Source organism: Neofelis nebulosa, chromosome 8, assembly GCF_028018385.1.
Source record: "Neofelis nebulosa isolate mNeoNeb1 chromosome 8, mNeoNeb1.pri, whole genome shotgun sequence".
NCBI classification, from domain to species: Eukaryota; Metazoa; Chordata; class Mammalia; order Carnivora; family Felidae; genus Neofelis; species Neofelis nebulosa.
Genome location: NC_080789.1, coordinates 93,701,924 through 93,727,889, shown reverse-complemented (window position 1 = coordinate 93,727,889; position 25,966 = coordinate 93,701,924). Strand labels below are relative to the sequence as shown.

The following is a 25,966-nucleotide window of genomic DNA, read 5'->3' as shown; positions in this document are numbered from 1 at the left end:
CCACCCTCCTGTCCAATCTCAGGAGGCAGTATCACAGACACACGCGTTCGTGCGCGTGCATAGACACTGCAACAACCACATCAAAAAACTTACCTGACTTGCCCACACCTGCTCTCCCAAATATTGCCAGTTTGACCTCTGCACTTTTAGCCATGCTGGGTGTTGGTAGATAATTCACTGTCGTTCCAACTAAAGAGCTGAGAAAATCTTTTCGGTTCCCGCCTTTGGATTCACCATATCATTGTAAATCTGCAATCCTTGAAAAAAAGAGATTTGGGAATTCATAAGCGACTGGAGAGAGGGCTTAGTGTTTATTAAGCATTTCCTACATGCCAGCTACCATTCACTTTATCAGCATTTTCCATTGTGATCTCCATCGCAATCCTGTGAGAGGGCTATAGCAACTGACTGCAAACTAGTCAACTAATAAACGATAGATTCAAGACCTGAATTTAGATCTCTTTGGTTCTAAAACATATACATTTTCAGACACAATAGCATAACCTGAGACATTTTTAATGAAGGCATTATTTTTTGGTCAATAACTGATAACAAATACTTGATGTGTGTAAATACGTGTATTTACCATGTGTCTATAAATACCCAAGACACAATCCACATAATGGGGGAATCACATTTGGAACTCTTTTATTTTCCTTAGGGCTGAATAATATACATTCATATTAGTCAATCCTGTTGTAATTATTGAATTTGCACTTCAAGGTTAAATCTTAGCTCAGTTCACACTAGATCACATGATTGAGTCATGTGACAGATACACATGTTCCAGGAACTGATATATAATATCCAGTTAATATTTTTTATATATTTCTGGGCACAATACCATTGGCACACAAAAGAGAAATGCCATTCCTCAACTTCTGATTCCTTTTCTAAGACAATCTTAAGTAAATTAGTTTATGGTACCATCCTAACCCTTAGGAAATGATATTATATACAATGTAAGTACATTTTATATAGATGGGTGCTTTCGGAATGACACCTAGGTTCTTGGTACCATGGAAATGTAAAGTTGGAAAGAGCCTTGGGGTCAACCAAAGGAATCCTCTAGCCATGTCAGGAATCCTTCCTTGAGATCAGACAACCATCTTGTGTCCGACTGAACACTTTCAAATACCTGGGGTCAGAGATGGTCAATGGACAGAAAGTCAACTTTTTGTTTACATTTACTCAGAACCTTTCAAGCAGCCCAGCAACTATTAGGACCCTCTGCCCCATCCTAGGTGACTATTTTCTAGGAAAATGAGACCTGGCATCTTCCCTTGTTCTTCATAAGATGCATGGTCTTGTTTGTTTTTTTCTCTGACTCTTGCCTTCTCTCTTCGCCACATGCACTTTGCTGGCACTTGCCATTTCATCACTAAAAACATGGCCTTCCATCCATCCACTACTTGCGACATGACTTGACAAGCCAACCTCGCAAAAGTTCACTGAGATTCTCCCAATTCTGTATCCGGCACTGTGGTTGTACAGCCACTGTCAGCAAGATTCACATCTTTCACAAGAACTGCAGACTCCTTCATTTGGAACTCCTGCAATCAGTGTCTTAAACTTAAACATGACTTAACTTTCATCCTTGTTAAACTTAATCACGTTAGTGATTCATTCATTTCATCCACTCTGTCAGTCTGCAAAGATATTTTTGCAACACAAATCGGTTACCTAAACGTGTAAACTGCTCCTGGCAGCATTTTGTCATCTACAACTTTTCAAAAGAGCTTCTCAAGAGAAAGAAAGAAGTGAAACTCCTTCTGGAAAAGTATTTCTACGACGGCATGAGAGTGTAATTGCCTTCTTCATCATGCATCCTAGCCTTGCACCCAACAAAGTTTGTATTTGCTGATTTCCAAAGGACCAGAGCTTCCTCTGAGGGATAAAAAGGTCAACATTAACATTAGCTATTGTTTACTTCATCCCCAATAACAAACAAAATTTCTCTGTAATCATTAATAACAGCACAAAAAACCAGAAGCTTTAACATCTGCAATGTGTCTAAGCCCATACTTTTGGCTAAAGATAAAAGAATTTCCTTATTTGTCATTTTATATGCATTCATTAAGGAAAAGCCTTATGTTTAAAGTTCAGTGCTTCATCACAGAAGCATCACAAAAGCATAATATCTGCAGATATATAACTGTATAAATTCTACATAAGAATGGCAAGCATTTCTTTGAAACACAGACCAAGCAAGGGTCTGTATAAACAATGATTTGTTATTTCATGCAAAACTTCATTTCCATGCACATAAATTCTAAGTAATTATCTATCTTATTTATACATCACATGAAAGTAGTCATCAAATGTGATTTCTAAAAAATATATGTCAAATACTTCATTAACTCCCAAATGACCTCAGAGATATAGGAATTGCACACAAAAAAATTGTGAAGGTTAATTTTTTTCACTTATAAGGATACAGCTGCTGACTATCAGCCTATTATTTAGGAAGATCACTTAAAGAAGATGCAAACTGACATGTATGTTTCGACATTTTGGTTTTCACATAAAAATGTGAAAAGTTACATTTGACAAAAATATAAAACAAAGACAAATGTGTAAATTGGTGTATTAAGTGATCTTTTGCCAACTTCTGATGTTCAAAATAATTTATAATTCCAGACCTTCCATGACATGGACCTAAAAACGTTTGTCTTAATGTTGTTGTATAGAAATATCCTGGCAGGGTCTAGAAGTTGCCATTTCCTTTTTCTGTGGACAGTGCTTTACTAGGACAAAAAAACTTCTGAGTTTCTATCACTCCTAAAGCTAAAATCACACCTAGATATTTAGGAGACTAAAGGTAGAGTGATTTTCCCCCTAAACATAAAGGAACTAAAAGAAGGCTTAGAAAGAAGAAAAAGAAGCTAGCCTCCAAATCCTATGCTATTATTAATACATTTGTTGATCATTCCACAATTATGCTAAGCACATACAAACAAAAGTGGCCACCTTCCAGGAGCTTCCAGTCTGTCAAACCTGTGACATTTAGGTCACCAATAACCTGGTTTTATTTATTTCAATAAAGATTTCATTAATAATAAATCATTCCCAAGACTATTATTATCAAGGTCCTTGCCTTCTACTTCCTCTTTGGGGATGGGGTGGGGTAGGGGGGACCAAGCATCTTTATAAGGTAATAGTTTTTCTAACTTCTGTATCTATCATCAAAATAAAGCACAGCTGTTTAGGCAAGCGGACTCTGGTCTTAGGAATGAGATCCTCTTCTTTAGCTCTGAAATCAAGTTTTCCTTCTCCCGCTACCAGGAATTCTCCCTCATCTTGCAACGCAGCACCCACAGCGACGAGGAGGATAATTGTGCAAGACCCCCCCTCCCCCCCAACCTTGGGTATAGCTTTGCTCCAGAGCAACAGGTATCCTAGAACGATCAACAAGCCCATGGGGACTGCAGGTCACTTGCTCTCAACCTGGAGAGCAAATGCAGCCTAAATGAAAAGGGCATTCTCAGTCTCAGCTCGGAGGGCGCTGTCAAGCCCTGGGCGCCGGGCGCTCACATCTCCCCTCTCAGCGAACCCCAAAGCCGCCCCGGGAAGACCCGGCGACCAGGACGACGGATCCAGAGGCCACGCGTCCTTGGGGGGCGGGGGCGGGAGTCCCAAGGGTGTGCAGGAAGTCGTTCCATAAGAGCCACCTGGGCACGTGCGTGACACTCACCTGTTCACACTCTCCAGGCCCGGGAGAGCCGCGGTCCCCTGCAAGTTCGGAATCGGTCCCCGCGAAGCCCTCCCACGCTGCGCAGCCCAGCCTGGGGCTCGCGTTCCCGCGGCTGCGATCGCCAGTGGGAGCCGCGGCGGCGGCGGCGGCAGCGGCTGCAAGTGCTGACGGGCCGGTGGGGGTCTCTGCGCTCGCGCTCGACCAGACTAGCGGCCGAGGGACTGCGGCAGGACGCGAGCTCAGACCGGCCGGGGCCGCCGCTCTGCCGCCAGGATGCTGCAGTGCGGCGCGTCGGCGCCCCCTACTGGGGCCCTGGGCCGGTACCTCCCGCGACGCCGCCTCCCAGCCCAGAGGAGACACATCCGCCTTCTGCGTGCTGCATCCCAGGCTGGCTTCCCTTTCCCGGGGTCCTTCCCGGCCTCTAGGTTCTCGAAGAAGGACCTCTCCTGTAGGTTACAACTTTGCGTGTGAAAGCATCGCTACGTCGTGTCTTCCATTCCTTACTTCAAATGGTGCTCACAACATCCCTCTGAGGTATGTTTAATTATCCCCATGTTACCCAACAGGAAATTGAAAGAGGATAAATAACTTGTCCAAGGCTAATAAACGGCTGGAATGAAAACCAGGCCGGATTGGAAGCTAAGAGATGCTAGGAGCCGTATAAATACCGAATCCAATTGAAATTTATAGTTATATATTTGACAAAGTGCCAAAAGCTTTACATTCTCCTTACATGATCAGCATTTACAGGGGTTGAATAGAAGTCATACTTCATCTTCCTCAAAACCTAACAAAGATGATTAATATTGGTGCTGTGCTAGGCCCGCTTTTCTCTCGTCTCATTTGATATTTATACCTTCCCTTGAGGTAAGCACTAGTATTATAATTGTTAGCCTTTCACAGATGAGTAGGTGGGTTTCAGAGAGGTTAAATGATTGCCCAAAGACTATGAATCTTCTGATCAAAGGAGCAGGAAACACCTAGGCTAGTATTTCTTTCCTTCAAGTTCTGGGTGTTGTTACTAAGAGACCAGGTGGCCTCCAGAAAACCACTGCAATGTAGAGCAGACAGGGACCTACCACTAAGTGAACAATCTTCAGTGTGTCCTTGATGGAAGAGGTGTAACCATGGAGGCAGTTTCTGGGGCCAGGTGCTGACCTGGAAAGCCACTGCACAGAGAGTCAGGGGCCAGACTGAATGAAGAAGCTAGATCCGTGGTGGAGGGAGGAATTGCCAAGCTGCTCAGGTGCTCTCCTGCTTTTTCTTTGAGAAAGCTCATGTGTTGTATCCTCTGTGACTTTCCTGACCACCAATATATTTCCTCCTCACAACACACACCTGGATAAGATGAGCCTTGTAGCCTTATCTGTCATCATGTTTGCATTGTACTCATTTGCATTTCTCAGTCTTCTCCATCAAACCTGAACTTCCTGGATGGTGGGGTATATTGTACGTACGTCTTCATTTCCAGCCTCTACCACTGTGCCTGGCACATCGTGAATATTCAAAAGACAAGTTGTTGAATGAATGAGAAGAAAGAACAAGTTGTGACCAGATATGTTTGATTTATTTCTTACATACTGAATTTGGAACAGTATAGGCAGTAAGAAGTTGAATATATATGGGTGTGAAGTTTAGGAAAGAGGCCTGGGAAAGAGATTTCATTATCTCAGCATACAGGAAGTCTGGGATGGGCAAAGAATTGTCCAGGTAGATTATATGGAATTTTACAGAAAACCAATTACGTGGGATTCCATGGCATTTGTGTTCAGGTCCAACATGTTACCTTCTTCCCCTCTCAAATCCTATATTCCTGAATATTCTCTCTATATATGATATCTCCTTATTTATACAGACTTAAGTGGACATTTCCACTTTGCCAATCTTACCTGATTGGAGTTATGGAAAAGACCCCAAGCCAGACCTTTTTTGAAGCAGTTCCTTGGGATCTTGTTTATGGAACCTGTTTCCCTCCATTTTCCCACTTAGGCCAGCACACCTCTATCAACTAGGGAAGCATCTGTATCCATATTTCCAGTTCTTAATGTAATATATATACCAAGAGAGATGAAGTAGGTATACTGGAGCGTGACCCCATTGTGCTGTATCTTCTGTAAGTATCCTGTATTGACTGGGAGTGTTTCCTTTGTCTCAAAAACAGCAGAAAGGAACGACTCCCCACCATGCTGCCTGCTTTATGGATGGGTAAAGACAGAGGGGACATGTCACATGTACAGCTTCACCATATTTGTTTGCTGGGCAGAAATTCCCTTGCGGAGAGGTCTTCTCATATTTAAGTCCCTTAGCCTGGCTTGGGCTTGAGCTAAAACTAGTAAATGAATTGTCAGTATAACCTCAAAACACACCGAATACTGGAATTGTATGTATGTGTGTGTAGATGCTAATCGTGCTCATTGTAAATTAATTAAGCAGTAGAAAAAATACAAAGGAATAGAAAATCACCCCCAAAATCACACCATCCAGAAATAACTGCTGTTTTCATGAGAGGACCATCATTGTTACCATAATAGAACATAGATGAAGCAAGAGATATGTTAGATGGCCTTATAGTTACGCTAAGTTCTTTTATACTATTTTAACAAATAAGTAAATGCTATTTTTAATGTTAAAATACACTTAATTAAGCAGGAGATAAAGAACTTAAAATGAATGATAAAAGACGGCTGAACTTCACATGCTTACTCACCTCACAAGATATTTTTTTATCTTAAAGATTCCTCTGAAGTTAAAATTATGACATAAAATGATATCTGAATGCATTGTGTTCAACCATAACTTCATTTATATTTTTTGTTATGTGGTTATATATTTATATGGTTTATATTTAGCCACTTACTTGTTTTACTCAATATCATTTGGCTTCTTACCATTTCAAAGGAGGAAATTAGCTGTCCTATTATGTCTCTCTCTTCTCCTTTTTTCCTCCTATAATTTTACTTCTGTATTATTTTTTTATTGTCAAGATTTATAATATGTACATTGTTCTGTAATTCTAATTCCAGAGCGGTCTAAACTTAGTTCTATATTTAAATGAGATAGGTTTATTTAATTATTTTACCATAGTTTTTCTATTACATACTTTTTATTTTTATTAATCCCTTCATATCTTCATTAAGTGATGTTTCCAAGAAGGTCTTATAGATGCTGTTCCATATAAATGAGGATACCCATCTCTTCCTTTCCTTGTTTTCAATTTATTTTGTTATTTCCCTACTTTCGTGTACCATGATCTTTTCCTCCTTTTCGTCCTGCACAAAATATTTTTGTATTTATTATATTGTTTATTTTTTAAATCAAATATCATATTGTCTGTGATACATAATAAGTGAATTCTATTTGGCTCCTACACTACATTATCTGAGACCTTTTTTTTGTTTTCTCTATGGAACAGTGGTTTGAAGGCTGAGCATTCCACTTTGTCTACCGTCCTGGGACAAGGACATAAAGCAAAGAAGAAAGGTCATCTGAGTTTCTGTGCAGCCTCTGTTAAAGGTTACACACCCTGCTTTCCTTCTAAGGTTTTATCAAAGACCCTGTACCAAGATTTAGTTCAGGCATTCAGGATGAGATCCCATTCCAAAGAAAAGATTCCCTGGAGCCTGAAATAGCTTGCCTGTTAATTCTTAGCGCCCCCTACTCTCTCTCCTAAGCCATTTCAAGGATAACTACTCAGTGTGTCCCCTCCTTCTGTCAGAAAAGATGAGGGTAGTTGGCTTAGGTCATTTCACTCCAGATTTGGAGATGTTCATTATTGGTGAAAAAGAACACCCAGGATTTGATGATTCACCAATACTGCTTCTGGAGAGAAGGCAGTCTGTATCATGATCTTTTATTTCTTTAGAAGATCCATTTTGAAGTTTTATGGTAAGATATCATAACCCTTTCCTTGTTTTGTTGCTACTAATGATTTTTTTTAACTTAAGGAGGTATTTTATTATTGTTATTGTTTACTGAGGTAGATATTAGGCAAGAGTAAGTCTGATTTTGGCCATGATTGGACTTTCCCACTGACTGAGAACAACTATAAAACCTACCCGAAACATACTGTTTAGAAGCATTGGAAAACAACCTGACAGAGGGGAATGCACTTGGGTTTAGCCCCACAGTCACCCAAGTTTTCTCCTTGGGGGCATTTTAAGGGCCCTGGTCCATGAAAGTGGGGCCCAGACAGCAGTGAGATCAGAGTTCAGGGCTACTAATGCAGCCAGGTTCAGCAGGTTAAAGTGTTGCAGACGATAGCCACAGAGAGACAACTCCAGATATTTGCACAGAAATGTCTCTAGGACCTTGGTCATTTCCTGGACTGTGTGTTGTCTGATGCGTCTCTTGGAGCCCTAGTAAAAGGGCAGCTGCCTGGGGTTTGAAAGCTAGGTGGGGTTTCAAAGACCTCAGAGTCCTCAGAAGGACACTGAAGTTGAGCTTAGTCAGAGTTCAGAGTAATTTCTGAACATCTTGGACTTTCAGCTGAGGACTCAGAAAGATTATATTCTAGGAGTGAAGAACATGCTGTGGGAATAAGGGCAATAGTCTAGGAGTAATGGCAAATCTGACCCTCCTTAGAACAAAGATTAAAATGAAGAGCTGACAGGGACAACCTAATCCACCAGTAAATTAACTGCCTGCCAAAACAAAACTCAACACTATGAAGAAAGATAATGTAATCCAGAGCCTCTGTAACTATCATCTATAATGTCAAGCATCCTGTATTAGTTTGCTTGGGCTGCCATAACAAAATACCACAGACTGGGTAACTTAAACAACAGAAATTTATTTCTCACAGTTCTGGAAGCTGGAAAATCCAAGATCAAGGTTCTGGCAAAATAGATTTCATTCTGAGGCCCTTCTTCTTGGCTTGGAGGCAGCTGCCATTTTACTGTAAGCTCACATGACCTCTTCTTTGTGCCTGTAGAAAGACAATGAAAAGTCTCTGGTATCTTTTCTTATGAAGAAACTAATCTTATCAGATTAGGGTCCCACCTTTATGACCTCATTTAACTCCAAAGACAGTCACATTGAGGGTTAAGGCTTCAACATAACAATTCGGGAGGGTCAGATACTTCCAGCCCATAACACATACAATAACAACTACTAGGTCAGCAGGAAAAAATTACCAATAATAAAGAGATAAAAGCCAATAGCTATACAATACCAGATGACCTAAAGTGAGTAGGCAAAAACTTCAAAATTTCTAAGATTATTGTGCTAGGAATGATGGACAAAAGTAGACAAAAACGTAAAATATTTATCTGTTTCGCCCATTTGTATATTTCAACAATAAAAAAATAGATGCTATAAAAAAAGATCCCCCCTACAAAAAAACTTTTTGGCTTTATTAATCCTGTCTTCTGATCTTTCCACCTACTGCTAAACCCATTGAATGAATTCTTAATTTCAGGTATTATATTGTGTAGTTCTAAAGTCAAAGATACGCCATTAGAAAATATCCAAAATGAACCACAGAGAAAAAAAAAAAACAAAGGGAAAGACCACAACAGAACATGAGAAATGTAAAACATGGTAAAAAGGTCTAACACACTTGTAGTTAGAGCTCTAGAAAGAGAAGAAAGAAAGAATGAAATACAAGCAATAGCTGAAGAAATAATGCCTAAAACTTTTGAAATCTGGTGACAAATAGCAATCTTCCAATTCAAGAGCTCCATGAACCTCACTCAAGATAAAAAGAAAACTATACCTAACCACATCACAGCAACTTACTGAAAACGACGTTACAGAGAAAATATTAAGGTCAGCCAGGAAGACAAACGAACAAACAAAACAAAACAAAACAAAACAAAAAAACATTATTGCAAAGGAAAAAAAAGAATGAGCAGTAACTTCTTAACATAAACTAACAAAGACATAAGATGATGTAATGACATCTTTAAAGTGCCAAACTAGAATCCTATATTTACTGAAATAAATCACTCTCAGGCAAACAAAATTTGCCAGCAAAACAATGGGGAAAAAAAGATTCCAGATGGAAGTATAAAAATTCAAGTAGTTATCAGCAACATTAGATAAGGCAAATATATAAGCAAAAATAAATAAATGAATATTAACCAATAAAATCTACAAGCATTATGATGTCTCGTGGGGTTAAAATAATATCTAGAAGAAAACTATGTGACAATAGCAAACAGATGGGAGAGTATAAGCAAAGTTACACTGTTATAAAGTTCTTCCGTAATTTGAGATATGGCAAAATTAGTAATTTATGATATACTACTAATTTTAGAATGGATTTTGCAGTTCCTAGGAAAATACTAAAAGAATCCAAAAATATACTAATAGAGAGGATAAAATAAAATTAAAATACTTTATTAATAGAAAAGAAGGCAGGAGAAAAGGAATAAAGGAACAAATAGATGGCACAAATGGATAGCAAATAATTAGTAGTAGACTTAAATCCAGCTATCTCAGTAATTATATTAATTGTAAATGTATTATATACTCTAATTAAATGACAAAATTTGTCAGGCTGAATTAAAATGAGGCAATATATATATATATATATATATATATATATATATATATATATATATATTTTACAAAAATAAAAAAACCCACCTTAATGACATAGGTAGACTGAGACTTAAAAACAAAAGAAAGGAAAATGTGTGCCGTACTTAAACACTACTCAGAGGGCAAGGGCAATTTTCCAACTGAGCTTTATTCCATACCATTACTTACATGAAAGTCAGCCCAAAGCCCATGTTCTCAATCATCACGCTTCACCACTTTTATAACAGTGGTGGGTTCATCTCTCTGAGAAAGATTTCCCCACCATTGTCAATGTGGATTCCCTCCATTCTTCTTTCCTACTGTCAGTTCTCCAGCTGGTGCTATACTGAGCATGACCACAGGAATATTAGGAATGAGCATGTTTAGAGAAAAACAAGCCAGGGCTAATGCCCTGTACCTTTTTTGCATGGGATTCTCACCCTGAATCCTCCTCCCTGCCGTGATGGACAGGGATGTTGTAACTACATCTCCCTTTATTAGGAAAGAGAGAAGACAGTGAATGCCCATATGAGACTGCAAAAGCAAGTTTCTAATTCATCAGATTTTTGAACCATAACCCCTGAACTAAATTTAGCTTTCAGGAGTTCATCTCTGTTAACTATTTTTCCAGATCACTGCAGATTAAATTTTCCTAGCAGAATTGGAATTCTTATTGAATTCTTATTGCTTTCACCTTTACAGATATCTGACTGAACAGTAGTGTGAGAGAGGGAGACAGAGAAAAAGGTAAGGGGTATAAATGAGTGGGCAGGGCATTCACTCTGAGTGCAATTTAATTGCTACTACAGTTATATAAGCTGGACTCAAAGAAATTAATACATTCAAATGGAATAGTAAAAAATTTTATTGGAAGTTAATACTGTTCAGTTGATATCAGATGATCTTTACTTCATAAACTGGCAGGAAATTAGAAACATTCGTGGAGTTCTGACGATGTGTGGGACCTGAACTGACATATTAATCATAAAAATCGGCCTACCACAGAGTTAATATGAAAAGTTAAATTTGTTTACATGGGAAGGGAGCCTGGGTGGCTCAGTCAGTTAAGCGTCCCACTGAATCTCGGCTCAGGTCATGGTCTCACAGTGGTGAGATCGAACTCCTTGTTGGGCTCCATGCTGATAGCACAGAGCCTGCTTAGGATTCTTTTTCTTCCTCTCTCTCCACGCCTCCCCCATACTCACTCTCTGTCTCTCTCTCTCAAAATAAATAAACATTTTTTTAAAAATTTGTTTATGTAGGAAAGTCCACATGGTTTTTCACTTTCTAACGTTGCCTTAATGATACATGAAAACAATTCTGAACAGAAACATTCTTTAAGCCTTACAAACTAGGATGGAAAAATCAAACATATGATCTGTGATTAAAAATAACGCTAAAAAACCATATGCACCAGGGTCCTTTTCCTAGCTGCTCTGTCTCCTATATAGGGTTGAAAGAAGACACTATTCTTCAATGAGATGGTAATTTTATGCATCCAATTGATAAGATGGCTGTGGACTGGAATGAGAAAAAGTGAAGTAGGAAAGTGGGTGAGTAGGGGTTGAAGGCTTAAGAACATCTCACCAGCTACTAAAAATTCTAAAGCTTAACCACAGTCACCCACTGATTTAGATAAGCAGCTAACTCAGAGAAAACTGTAGAAGTTGAAAAATAGTACAATTTTTGGGTGTTGTATGGAAAACAATTTGACAATAGATTATATTTAATATAAAAAATAAAAATAAATAAAAAGTAGATAAAAAAAGAAAAATAGTATAATTTTTTCACCATCTCTCCATGACTTTTAGCACAGTTCCTGGCACTGAGGGAATTCATTTTTGTTATTGTTGAACCAAATAAGTGAAATAAAAGAAAGCATGTATATAATCTCTAAATAATTAATATAAAAAAAATACATAGTAATTTCTGATTTAATATGTCAACTGGTTACTTGTCCCTGGCTAAGCATCTCTGAAATTTCAAGTAAAATATGTAACATAAGAATTCATAAAGATGAAAACTCACACTAACACCAAAACCTAAAGCAGCACTTAAAACCAACCACTTTAACAGTTTAGGATATATTCTTCCACTGTGTATGATGTACCCAAACATAAACACAGACACCCCAAAACATACATTTTTTAAAAAATGGGGGCGCCTGGGCGCTCAGTCGGTTAAGCGGCCGACTTCAGCTCAGGTCAGGATCTCACGATCTCGCGGTCCGTGAGTTCGAGCCCAGCGTCGGGCTCTGGGCTGATGGCTCAGAGCCTGGAGCCTGCTTCCGATTCTGTGTCTCCCTCTCTCTCTGCCCCTCCCCCGTTCATGCTCTGTCTCTCTCTGTCTCAAAAATAAATAAACGTTAAAAAAAAATGTTTACATATTGGATTATAATCAACAAATTATTCATTTTCTCACTATAGTTTAGAGATCTTTTCACATCACCACTTATGTCTGTGCCTCGCTGATTTCAACTATGTCTGGGTATTCAGGTACTATTGTACCAAATATAATGTGTACATTTAACCACATAAAGAATACATCTTAAAGCAAGGAATACTACATATCATCTTTTAAAAATGCAATAAACTGATATACGCTGACATAAAGATATTTCCAACAAATAAACAAGGCACAATATATAAAATATGATATCATTTATGTCAGAAAGCCAGAGAGTATAATTTCTATGTGTATACACACACATACACACACGACTTTATAGGAAACGTATGAAGGATATGAAGCTAACAGATGAAAGCAGTCACCTCTGGGGAGGTATCTAGGGCTGGTGTAGGTAGACAAAGGTGGTGTTAGGCTTGTCTGTAGGGTTTTAGTTTGTTTTATTTGGTTTATCTTATTTTTATTGATTTGTTTATTTATTTTAAGTAGTCTTCACACCCAGCACAGAGCCCAACACAGGGTTTGAACTCATGACCCTGAGTTCGAAACCTGAGCTGAGATCAAGGGTCAGACGCTTAACTGACTGAGCCTCCCAGGTGCCCTCATTTAGTTTATCTTATAATGAAGATATAGGTGTTGTATTAGTTAGAAAATAAAAATTATACTTTCCTTTAAAAATCAAGAAAATATTAACCGAAAATTAGTACATGTATTCTGGACATGGTTGGAAAAGCTTGACAAGGAAAATTGGTTCATCAACGCAAAAATGAGTAAATAGGCGGATTCTGGAGAGTCTCTTATATCTCTTCTATGAATGCTGCCAAGAATCTTCATGCGCTTTTCTTTTTTTTTTTTTTTTTTTTTTTTTTAACATTTTTTATTTATTTTTGGGACAGAGAGAGACAGAGCATGAACGGGGGAGGGGCAGAGAGAGAGGGAGACACAGAATCGGAAACAGGCTCCAGGCTCCGAGCCATCAGCCCAGAGCCTGACGCGGGGCTCGAACTCACGGACCGCGAGATCGTGACCTGGCTGAAGTCGGACGCTTAACCGACTGCGCCACCCAGGCGCCCCTTCATGCGCTTTTCTACAGTGGTTCTGAGTAGTATTTTAGCCAGCTTGCTCATGAAGGGTGATGATGGGAAAGCATTAACGTAAGCTGAAAGATGCGGTCATTCCTGTCAAACACTGAGACTGGGAAGGCCACAGCCATGCTGCCATAGGTCCAGCCGGTCCCGGCCGTATCAGTGCTACCACGGGGCTGAAGTCATGCACAAAAGGCTCACATTAAAGGCCTGTTTCTAGCAAAGTCACCTTTAGGTTGCCTTGTGGAAGGTACCCCCTTTTAAATTTCACACATAGTTAGTCTTTATTCCTTTTTTCTTTTTCTTTTTTTTCTTTAGCCAGATGGTAATCTTGGGAGATAATATCACTGGGGCTTGTTGAAAAGCAAACACCAAAACTGACAACTTTTTAATAGACACAGAGCTCAGAATTTCAAACACACAAGTAAGACTCTATTTCTAGGTGTTTACCAAAAATGCTAGAAGAAAGCAATTTCCTTTACATTTTAGTAACTTGAAGATCTGTAATTAAAGTGGGCTTTTAACTAATACAAAAACTGAGCATTCTTTCATTCTGATACAAAGAAGGGATTGTCACATCTTTGAATGGAACAAGAATAATCTAAGATTGGCAGAAGAGCATCAGTAGAGTCTGGGTTACGTAATGAAATAAATCTGGAACCAAGGAGCGGGGAGTGGTTCCCCCAGCTGCCACAAAGGCTTTTATGAGTTCTCTAATGGGGATGAATTGTAATGCCAAGAGAGGATTGAGCAGCACGAGCAAGCGTATATAATTATTCCTGAGTTCACAACATAAAGCAATCATTCTCACATTACATATTCTTGTCTTCGTTATAAAGTCTTTTTTTTAATGTTTATTTATTTTTGAGAGAGAGAAAGTGCGAGCAGGGGAGGGGCACAGAGAGAGGGGGACAGAGGATCTGAAGCGGGCTCTGTGTTGACAGCAGAGAGAGCCCGATGTTTGAACCCACGAACCATGACATCATGACCTGAGCCGAAGTCGGACCCTTAACTGACTGAGCCATGCAAGTGCCCCATGTCGTAAAGTCTTAAGTTAAAGTTAGCTTCCTCAGAAGTTCTAGACTAGGTAGACCCCACCTTGCCATTTTGTGAAGATTCTGCAAATTAAGTATGCAGACCTCTTACTATATATGTTTTTAATTTTAACACTTCAAAAAATAGTTGTATCTTGCATCATATAGTCTGATGCCTGAGGACAAACAAGATATTCAGAGGCTTTCAAGTGTGCCAATCTTCGCTGGTACAAGAGGAGGGGAATGAATATCTGAAAAAAATTCTTATAGCATGAATCTATTCTTACAGCATTCTATAAGGAGTTACAGAAACATTTGCCTAACATTAACTGATTTGCCACCCCAGCCAGAGGCCCTTGGCAAGGATGGAGGTTAGAAAGACCTGGCAGGACAAGCCAAGGTGGAAATATACAAATGTTAAAGCCTAGGGAGTTGTCAAATGAAAGAGGCATAGATAGGCAGGTTTAATTAAAGTCAAACTATAGAAGCAGGAATTGGGGACCAGGAGACAAGCAGAAACAAAAGCTGGTAGGAACTAAATAAATAAATACATCTGTTTTGACAATTGTTTATTTAGGGATTTCCATCTCGTTTCCCGCCGTCTCCCAGATGCCCAAGCCTGGCTCACTCTCCACTGCAGTGATACCGTGAGCCCTGTTCTCCAGTAGAAAATGTGCATCGCTCAGCTCCATCTGTCCTCCTTCCCTCACTGTTTACCTCTATCAAGTGTACCTGTCTGATTGACGTCTGGTGCTCTTAGATTCTGGCTGGGAGACAGAAGCACTTTGAGCAATGAATTCCTGCCAGGTGTTAATTGGGGCAATAGCATCATGAAAAAGGTCAAGAGCGGCCTAGGTTGGAATAGAGGCTTTGCCATTTGACAATGGCTATGTGCCTGGGCAGTAGGTAGTCATACCTGTAAAATGAGGACAATAATGCTTGTTTTAGAAGGTTCTTGTGAGGACTGCATTGGATAAGTTATGACATGAGCTATGAGATGGTGACAGTATTCAATTTCTTTTTGGAGGGGCAGAAACCAGAGCTAGAATTTCAAGTGGTTAATAAAGTTTTCTGTTTTTAGAGATGGAGACACCAGTGGGGCAGATGCCTTCTGTTCTAGGATGAACTGCATATAAGAGTCCTTTTGAATTATGTTGATAGTAACCAGGGCATTGTTTTAAGGAAAAAATATCAAGAGAGGAGTTTGTTTATTTGTTTATGTGTTGTGAGTTTATTTGTTTCTGCCAGTCATGAGCCTGAGCTTTAGCTACTCCTTAGGGAACATAAAGAATCAACCCCCCTCCCCCCCCCCCCGCCGCCCCCTCAGAGATCTCTTTGCATGCATGAATTTAAAATAGAGGCAAATGGGGTCTTTAGAGAATGTCCTGATGAACTAGACCTCATTCTTTTTATTTTTAAAGTTTATTTATTTATTTTGAGAGAGAAAGAGAGAATGCAGGAGGGACACAGAGAGAGGGAGAGAGAGAAAATCTCAAGCAGGCTCTACACTGTAAGCATAGAGCCTGATGTGAGGCTCAAACCCATGAACCATGAGATGATGACATGAGCCGAAATCGAGTCTGACGGTTAACCGACTGAGCCACCCACGTGCCTCTAGACCTCATTCTTTTTGAAGTTGAAAGTTATTGAGCCTGACTGATGGGTCTCTGAGGTCTCACTGAGGCTACCAGCTTCAAAGGTAAAGAAGGATCACCAGGCTCTTGAGTTAAAACACCGTAAAGAACAAGAAAGTCTGGACTGACTGCCTGAACTCAAAACCAGTGCCTCACCTGTGAGATGAGGCAGCTGCTTTGAGGCACAGTGTGGAACTGGGCAAGAAGTAAAATCTCAAATGATGAGATCACGGTTCCCAATCTTGGGAAGCTGTCAGCAGGCTGGTGAGACAGTGGAATTAGGCGGGGATTGATGGAGTTGGCTTCATAGTATCTAATATTCCATGAACAGATTTTGAATATAAACTGGAAGCCATTTCTGGTCACTTAGCTATTAAAGGACCCTAGGGCAATTGAGAACATTTCCCAAACCAGGTTCCTCTAGGAAAGAAGAGAGCAGTAGTCTCAGTTTAGTTTGGTGATTTGTATATGACTTATTTATTTACAGTCTTATGAATATCATTGTACTTTCCAGACATACAGGAAAGAGGGTGTGGGGAACACAGAGTTTCCATTCACAAAAAATTGATGCACACTGTTAAAATTTAATTAGTCACCTGATTACATACTTTAATCTCTTGCTGAGTTTGAATAACTCAAGTCAGATGGAGTCAATCAATTCTGAGAGCCCGTGTCAGTAAACCAGACCACAGTTTATTGTAAGTCAGAAGGTAATGCTAGCCTTAAGACCTCTTCCTAAGCAGATAACTAGAGTTCCTTTGATAACACCTCAACCTTATTGTCTGCCTTTCGAGTATTATCCAGCTTCTATTGCTTGCACCAAATACCTGATACAAATGTTCAAAAAATTAAAAAGAAATCCACCATACACACAGAAAAAGGGACCCAGCTTCTCTTCCTTTCCTTTACTCTTTTGTTCTCTTTTTCTAGAGAGGATACAATTAATTTAATTAGGCAGTTTGGTACTAAATTATCAAATTCCAAACCCTGTTTGGAGTTAAAATACTTGTGAAAATCCACCCCTCATTCAATTATAGAAAATCTGTTGATTTCTTCTCATAGCCATCAATTTACTAGTATGGATTTCACTTGTTTAACTCCTAGAGGGAAAAATTATTTTCCTTATTCCCAAATTTTCCATGGGACATCTTGGTGGCACTTGCAGACAGAGGAGGCTTGTTGTGGTCACTCCGTGACATAAAGGCTGGATACTTACTTTAGAATTGTTCCTTTTCTGTGGCATGTTTCACTAAGCATACCTATATTATGGGGTATAATCATTAAATGTCTAGAGATCATTTAATGTCTATAGATTCATTAAATGTCTAATTAATCTATAGACAGTATAGAGTTCTATATCCTACAAATAAGCTCAGAATTTAGAGTGCCCATCCTTCTCCCTTGTGTTAAAGATCAGGGATTCTGGTGCCCCTGGCCTCAGTCCAGAGCCTACCTTGCTGCCTCCTGCTGTCACATAACTATGATTCTGAATCTTCAGCTTTCAAGAAACACTTTTGAGAATTTGGCTCTCATCATTCTCCTTTACCTAGAAGCAGTCCATAAGGAATGACTTTCCATCTTAGGAGACTAGAGTATTCCTTTTCCACAAAGTTTTCACTGCTATGATGAGGGAGGTTTTCCACTGTCCCTGCCACTGTTACAGTGAAGGGAGGCTTTCGCCCATGTGAAATTATCCAGCCACCTTGGGGAGATAAGAATCTGAGATTTGGGTGCCTCCTGAGAGATATTGTCCATTACTGATCTAAACCCTCACTTTATAGTGAAGTGACCTTCACTTTAGAGCTACTTATTAAGTAATGGACGTATCCTCAAGTCCATCCTATAGGGATTAAAACCATCACTTGATGCTTTCCAAGCTTTTGCTTTTAATATATTATGACAACATACTTACATTATTTTTGGCTCAGGGAATAGTTTATTTGTGAGTTAATTGCAAGGATTTGTTAACAACAAGAGTGGAATATGGAACTATTTAAATTTGAATTTTCATCCCTGCATTAGATAAACACCGTAAAGTTTTTAAGAGTGGTTTGTTTCCACATGTTGATATAAAACAGCAGGCTTAAAATCTGAAATACAAGATAACAATCAGCTTAAAATAATTGCCTGCTTCTTTTAACCATGGATACTCTCTTGCTCCACAAGCAAGAAAAAGCTTAGGATAGATGAACTGATACACAGTAAATTAGAATCTTTAAATTAATATAGGCAACCTAACCAGGAGGCATATATGCATTACTCTCATTTTAAAGATAAAGGGGAAAAAAATAAGTGATTTGCCTCTTGTGGCCAGCAAGTCAGAGCAACCAGCCAGGAGAGGAGTTCCTATAAAGTTGTCACTGAGACACATTGCTCTTATTAGAATGCAATAGGCTTCCAGGTGATTAACATCCTCAGACTGTAACAACTAGATCATCACCTTCATATTGCCCACATGCACAAAAACAATAATCTCTAACATTCAGATAGCACTTTTATGATGTTTTCATTTCTCCCACTCTACCACTAGCTTCCTTTTAGAGATAAGCAAAGGGACGCACAAAGAGTACCTTGTCCAAATTTACGAAGTTAGTAATTATTAGATAATACTTTTGCTTCTGGGTTATCTATATCATTTATTTATTTCACAAACATTGAGGCTCTAATATCCCCAAGGTACTGTGCTGGATTCTGAGGATATGTTAGGGAATAATACAGACACAGTTCATTTCCTATAGAATTTATAATATGTTGGGGAAAGGCAGCTGTTAAATAAGTTTTGATTCTTATGAAACACTTTCAAGGAGTTTTATTCACACTTGCACCCACATTATTCACAGATACAGTGTGTATCTTTCCACTTGCTTGTTGTGTTCTACAACATACTGGTAGACTCAGATACACTGGGCATTAATTGGGTGTTAACTTCTCTGACAAAAAGAAGACTCATCAGTTGCACATAAAGAGGGCCGGTGGTGGTCAAGGGGCAGGGTTTGAAATCAATATTCCAGAGGTTCAGTGAAATGGGTAGGTTCTGAGGCTGAATTCCTATGCAAGGCCTAGAGGAGTGAACTTGAGCAAGAATATCAAAGATTCTTGGGAACTACCCAAGGCTGAAAAGGGAGGAGGAGAACACTGGGACCAAATTCAGCAAATGCAGGGGCAGGTCTCTATGTTATATTCAGTAGAGGAGGATGAGAGGCGGCCAAGGCAGCGTCAGAAGCAAAGGCCATAGTGAATCTCAAAAGGACAGCTGTGGCACAGAAAGTGAGCTGGCTTGCAGATGCTGCCATTAATGGGGCTCCAGACTTCCCTAGAGAACCTTCTCTGGGGCTATTTTTCTAGTCCAAGAGAGAAGAGTATTTCCTGATAGTGGCCATCTCTTGATGCAACTAGGAGTCAAATGAGATACTCTTGTAATTCCAACGAATTTAGAAGGCGGAGAAGCAATCTTGTTTGTTCTTCCTAGAAGAAAAATCCTCTCCTCAGTAAATATTCACTTTTGTTGAGTAAATATCTTATTAATATGATTGGAGAAGATCCAAGACTCTCAAAAGACAAGTTGGGCAACAATGGCGTGTTGATAAGCTGCTTTTTAAGGAGAGTAGGGGATATGGGTAAAATGGGTGAAAGTGGTCAAAAGATACAAACTTCCAGTTATAAAATAAGTCCTGGGGATGTAATGGATAGCATGGTGACTATGGTTAATAATACATGCATTGTATACTTGAAATTGCTAGCAGAATAGATCCTAAAAGTTCTTATCACAAGAAATGTGATGGTGATGAGTGTTAACTCAACTTATCATGGTGATCATTTTGCACTATATACAAATATCGAATCATTATGTTGTATTCCTGAAACTAATATAACGTTATATGTCAATTATATTTCAAGCTAAAAAAAAAAAAAGGAGGGTGGGTCCATTTACCCTGAATGGTTCTTTAAGTGAGATCATTTAAGTTTTGGCTAAAATCTGAATATGTTGGGTCAGTAGAAAATAATTTAGAAATGTATGGGGGAAACATCAAAAAGTAAAGACACTTATTGGCTGATGGCTAACATATCACTCTTGTAGGAAAAAAATGTAATGGTGATCATTGTTTGCTATGAGGTATATAAGTAAATTCACTCTTTTATTCCCCCAATTAAAAATTTCATTGCTCTTTAATGCTACTCTGATGTGCATTTGACTTTGGAGTGCATGACCAAGTACCGAGTGTTCATTAGAGCTGGTACAGAAAAAAACTATGGGTTATACCTATGGAAAGTCGTATATGGGTGACAATATTAATAATAACAGATGCCACTTAGATGCTACTATGCCTAATGCTTTCTTTATGTTACCTTGTTCAATTTAATCTTTACCCCGACTCTTCGATTTAGTGTACAGCTATGATTTTAATTGCCTTGGCCTTTAATTAACACATATCACTACTTCTTCTCATCTTCCATTAGCAAAACTTAATTACATGGTAACACCAGATGTAAAGGAGCTGGGAAATGCAATCTCTCCCGGACAGCCTCTTTCCAGTAATAACCGTGCTCTTTGAAAATGAGAGCACACACTTGATAGCCAGACCACCATACCAGCCAAATCAACTAGATAGGTAGTATCCCCTCATGTAGCGGAGAAAGGTGAGTCATTTCCTCAATGCCACACAAACAGAAGTGGAAGGTCTTGCTCCATGCCAGATATTTTTGTAGACGTTTAATGCGTTTGTTTTTCATTTAAATTTAAGGCAGATTCTTTAAGTGAAATGAGTTCGATGAAGCAAAATTAAGATGGCTGCCCAACTACTAGAATGAAGACAACAGAAAACCGTTAAAAGGAAGAAACTTTTTAGGTAAGGGCCAGGAATGAACTCCAAGGTACGTTGTTACATGAAGAAGAAATAGTAGGTGAATATGATACAATTTGTACTTAAAAAAAAATTCTCTTCCAACCACGCATGAGTTCTCATACATCTATCGTCTGTCTCTGGAAGGAGGATACTTGGTACAGTGGTTTCCTCTGGGGAAAGGAACTGAGGCTTGGAGAGATATTTACCTTTCATTATGTACTTATTTATGCCTCTTTAATATTTTATTATGTTCAAGTAATTCTTGTAAAAATTCTAAATTTAAGTAAAACCACAAAAAGCATCAGGAGATAACATAACCTTTTGAGAATTGCTGTTCTTTTGACAGATTGGAGAAAACTCCTTAGTGCTGACCTTCCTCCCACACTCTTGGCAACCATCAGTAGCCTGCAAATCTATCATTCCTGACTCCTTTGGACTTGAAACTGTAGTGACTCCTGGCAACCTTAGGGAACATTGCCCCTGGTCCCGTTGCTAATAAACAACTCTTTGACATGGTTCTGCTTCCCCATTTCCTGGAAATGGAGCCATCCAGGTTGACTAAGCACCAACCAAACCCCCCTCAAATTTACCACTTGTGCCTGGATCTACTCTCCCGAGCCTGAAAGTCTAGCCAAACTTTCTGGATGACTGGTCCTGGTGCAGCACGCATGGAGAAAATCTGCAGAAGTCAGCCAAGATGTATGGTTGGTAAAGGAGTGAGATGAGAACAAAGAGTAGTGAAATTTCAAATGTGTATGTCTACAATGAAGGATTTTAAAGAAACGAAGAATTTTTTTTCTAATTCATGTTTATTGGAAGAAATTATTAGTAATTTTTATGCCAGCTATCTAGTTAGATCAAGCTCTACTGTGACCAGAACTGATTTTCACAAACATGAAAGCAGGTGCAAACAACTTAAAAATAGCCTTGAATGGCAATGATAACTGTTCTATGTGATCAAGAAAGCATATCTTTGTGCCAGAAAGCCCCTTTCCTACTTGGCAAGGTCCTAAATACCACTGCTCATGAAAAGAGTTGATGCATTAGTTGGAATTTCTAGGATTCCAATGTTTAAAATTGTTTACTAATGTTTAGAAAATGCTAAAAATTATCTTTCAGTTCAAGATGGCTTCACAGACAATAATTGTTGTTCTGGTGATACATTAAATGTTGTTCAAGGGCGCTTGGGTGGCTCAGTTGGTTAAGAGTCCAACTTTTCATTTCAGCTTAGGTCATGGTCTCATGGGTCGTGAGTTTGAGCCTGTGTCAGGCTTTGCGCTAACAGAGAGGAGACTGCTTGAGATTCTCTCCCTCTTTCTGTCTCTGCCCCTCTCTGCCTCTTTCAAAAAATAAGTAAATAAACTTTTTTTTTAATGCTGGTTAAATACTTTAGGCTTACTTTTGAGTTTCTTTTCCTTTTTTTTTTTTTTTTCAGAGAAGAGAACCCAGCTAAACAAATGTAGACATTAATCCTTAATCCTAACAGCTAAATTTCCCTTTAAGGCAACAAATGTTGTCTCTACTAGAAGTTCAAATAATTTAAACTACAAAGTCAAAACAAAATTTATAATTGAAAGTGTTTTAGAGCATAGGCTGTATTAGGATAAGTGATACCACATTCTTCAGAGAGAACATGATGCCCTGCTTGGAATACAGATGGAGAACATATTCATTGGACTTTCCAGACATTTTCAAATTTTTCATGCTATTTGGAGCATGGTACACATTATATACATTCTTTAATGCATTTGTATATTCACGCATGCCAGACAAACATTTCTAAGATTATTGATTTTTAAATGTATGTGGACAGTAAAAAAAAAAAGTCAGTATACAATATGTTTATTCTTGTTAGGTCTAAAAATGGATATCTCAGCTCAAATGTCAACTTTTTAGACCAAATGAAAGAGAAAGCAATTATGTTCTAGCATTTAGATATGGGAATGAAAAGGAATACAAGCTGCTTTCCTAACTTTTTTGGTTGGTTGGTTAATTGGTTTTTTGTTTTTGTTTTCATTTTTGGCTTTTTTATTGGAATTTTCTTCCTTGCCCCACAAAACTTTAAAACTGAATTGTGCTCCCTGGTGCTTTCCATTTATTAGACTTTGTTACTGATCAAACAACCTGAAAGCAATTTACTTCTATTTCAAAGGTCATTTCATGATATTTTGGCTCACCAAGGCTTTTAATCTTATTATAAATTACAGTACATCCCAACATTAGCTAATGGATTTATGTCTGTCAAGAAACAGCAAAAACAAATTTCATCTCTGGTAGAGAAAGACCCACCATGGTAACACTTTGCTTTTTCCTCTTCAAAATGCCGTCATATACCACCATCTATTTTTCCCCTCATCTCTGTCTTTATCCCTTCTTGAACCCCTTTGCAAGTTCCTTCTTTATCTTACATCTGAATACTGGCACTTCTTGGAGCTGTTATGTGGGCCCCGCATTCTTTTCTCCCCCGCCCCTTTCTCTCTCTCTTCCTGAATTTTCTCAGGCAGTCCTATAGTTTAAACACTATCTCCATGCAAATGATACCTACATTTACGTAATATTATAATAACTGTAAAGTTTCTCCGGGTAGGGGTCTAAAGCCTGAGAGCAACAAATACTACTCGAGGACCTCCACACCCTAGAGAAGAGGCTGATGCCACATGGGGGGAAGGGGGTCATGCTGAGGGGTAGGAAACGAGCACAAGTAGCATTAGCCTGTTGCCTGCCCTCAGAATCTAAAAGGAAGACAGCAGATCCACTGGAAGGTTGCAGCTGCCAATAGCATGGGTTTCCTTGGAGGAAATTGTCAGGGTGCTGTGCGTGCGCCCCCAAGTACTCCACCCAGTGGTGAAGGAGGAGAAAACACCTCCTCACCTTTGTTTTCCAGTAAGTTTAGTTAGTAACCATCATCTCATATAGAAAGAAAGAAGAAAAGAAAAAGAGAGAAGGAAATAAAGAAAGGAAAGAAGGAAGAAAAAAAGGAGAAAGAAAGGAAAAGATAAAGACAGAAAAAGAAAAAGAGGAAGGGAAGAAGGGAGGAAGGAAAAGAAAGAAAGAAAGAAAGAAAGAGAAAGGGAAAGGGAAGGAGGGAGGAAGGAAGGAAAGGGAAAAAAGAAAGGAAGAAAGGAAAAAGAAGAAAGAAAGAAAGAAAGAAAGAAAGAAAGAAAGAAAGAAAGAAAGAAAGAAAGGGAGGGAGAGAGGGAAGGAAGGAAGGGAGGAAAGAAAGAAAGAAAGAAAGAAAGAAAGAAAGAAAGAAAGAAAGAAAGAAAGAGAAAGAAAGAAAGAAAGGGAGAGAGGGAAGGAAGGAGGAAGGAGGGAAAGAAAGGGAAAGAAGAAAGAAAGAAAGAAAGAAAGAAAGAAAGAAAGAAAGAAAGAAAGAAAGAAAGAAAGAAAGAGAAAGAAAGAAGAAAGAGGGAGAGGGAGGGAGTGAAGGAAGGGAGGGAGTGAAGAAAGAAGGAAGGAAGGAAGGAAGGAAGGAAGGAAGGAAGGAAGGAGGGAAGGAAGAAAGGAAGGGAGGGAGGAAGGAAAGAAAGAAAAGATTTTTTTTCCTTGTGATAAGAACTCTTAGGATCTACTCTCTTAACTTTCAAATATACCGTACCGCGGTGTTAGCTACAGTCATCATGTGGTATATTACATCCCTGGTACCTATTTATCTTACAACTGGAAGTTTGTACCTTTTTGGCCACCTTCATCTGTTCCTGTCTTAAATCATGTGAGTCAGGATCTGTGGGAACCATTTAGAGTTTAGCAAAAAAGTTTTAAAACACACGAGGACTAGTATCAGACTCCCTCAAAGGACACATACAGAGCTTGAAAGACAGAGAAAAGAAGATTGTGGTAGGCTGAGTTGCAGGTTCACAGACTCAGGGTAAAGATGGATATTCCAGGCATCAAATGTGGATTCGTCTTGAAACAGGTCCTTCTCCGGAAGACTTTCTGTGGGGGTGGCCTGATTCTCTGCAGGAATTGGCCAGGAGTATACCAGCTATTCACTTTCACCCTAACCTAGAGGGCACTGATGCCACATTTTAATCATAGCAGTTATTGTCTCCTGTCTCCAGAGTCCTGCTGAGAGCTAGAACATTCATAATCCACTGGAAGAGTTAAGGGCACACCCCACTGTGGGGCTAAGCGTGTAAATATAGGACAGCTGGGGGACAGCAGAGATTTTTAAATTGGATAAGTTTCTGGAACTTCAATAGTTTGGAAATTACACCAGATTTTCATGTTTCCTGATACTGATCTGAAGAAAAAAAAAACATGAGATTTCCTCATTCAAGGGGAGAGAAAGAACAAGTCAACAGAAAGGAGTTAAAAAGACAGGTTAGGGAAAGTAAACAAGGCTGCTTCTGCTTTCAACTTACTGGGTACACAGTCTTCCAAATAATGGTTACAGTTTTATAGTACATCCAGTGGTGAAAGCCTCTGAGCTCTCGAATTAAATGCCTGGCTGAACATTTGACATCTACATGGACATGCTTTGTGGCCATCTGTAACTTAGCAGGTCCAAAATTTGATTGAGGCCCCTCTCAAGCTGATCTGATTCTTCCTCTAGCCTTTTCCATTACCTTACAAGGCTTTATCACCCATCTCCTTGTCCAAGCCAGAAAACCAGAGGGATCCCTCTCTCCTTCCGCCGGGTCTCCAGGTCCTTTACATTTTAGCAAGTCCTGATCCTCTCGGCAAATGCATAACAAATCCATCCTCACTGATCCGTAACTATTATTATAACTCTTGTCCATGGCAT

The 25,966-nt window shown here is 39.1% G+C and overlaps 1 protein-coding gene across 1 annotated transcript in view; it reads right to left on the bottom strand.

Annotated features, from left to right (window-relative positions):
* Positions 1–3,951, bottom strand: part of RERG (RAS like estrogen regulated growth inhibitor) — a 116,514-nt gene extending 112,563 nt beyond the window's left edge. The window contains exons 1-2 of the mRNA XM_058743576.1: positions 3,695–3,951; positions 94–257 (exon numbers count right to left, since the gene is read on the bottom strand). Of these exons, the coding sequence (XP_058599559.1) occupies positions 94–154 (61 nt within the window). The 5' untranslated portion in view covers positions 155–257; positions 3,695–3,951. The remainder of the gene's footprint in view (positions 1–93; positions 258–3,694) is intronic.
* Positions 3,952–25,966: the final 22,015 nt, after the last annotated feature.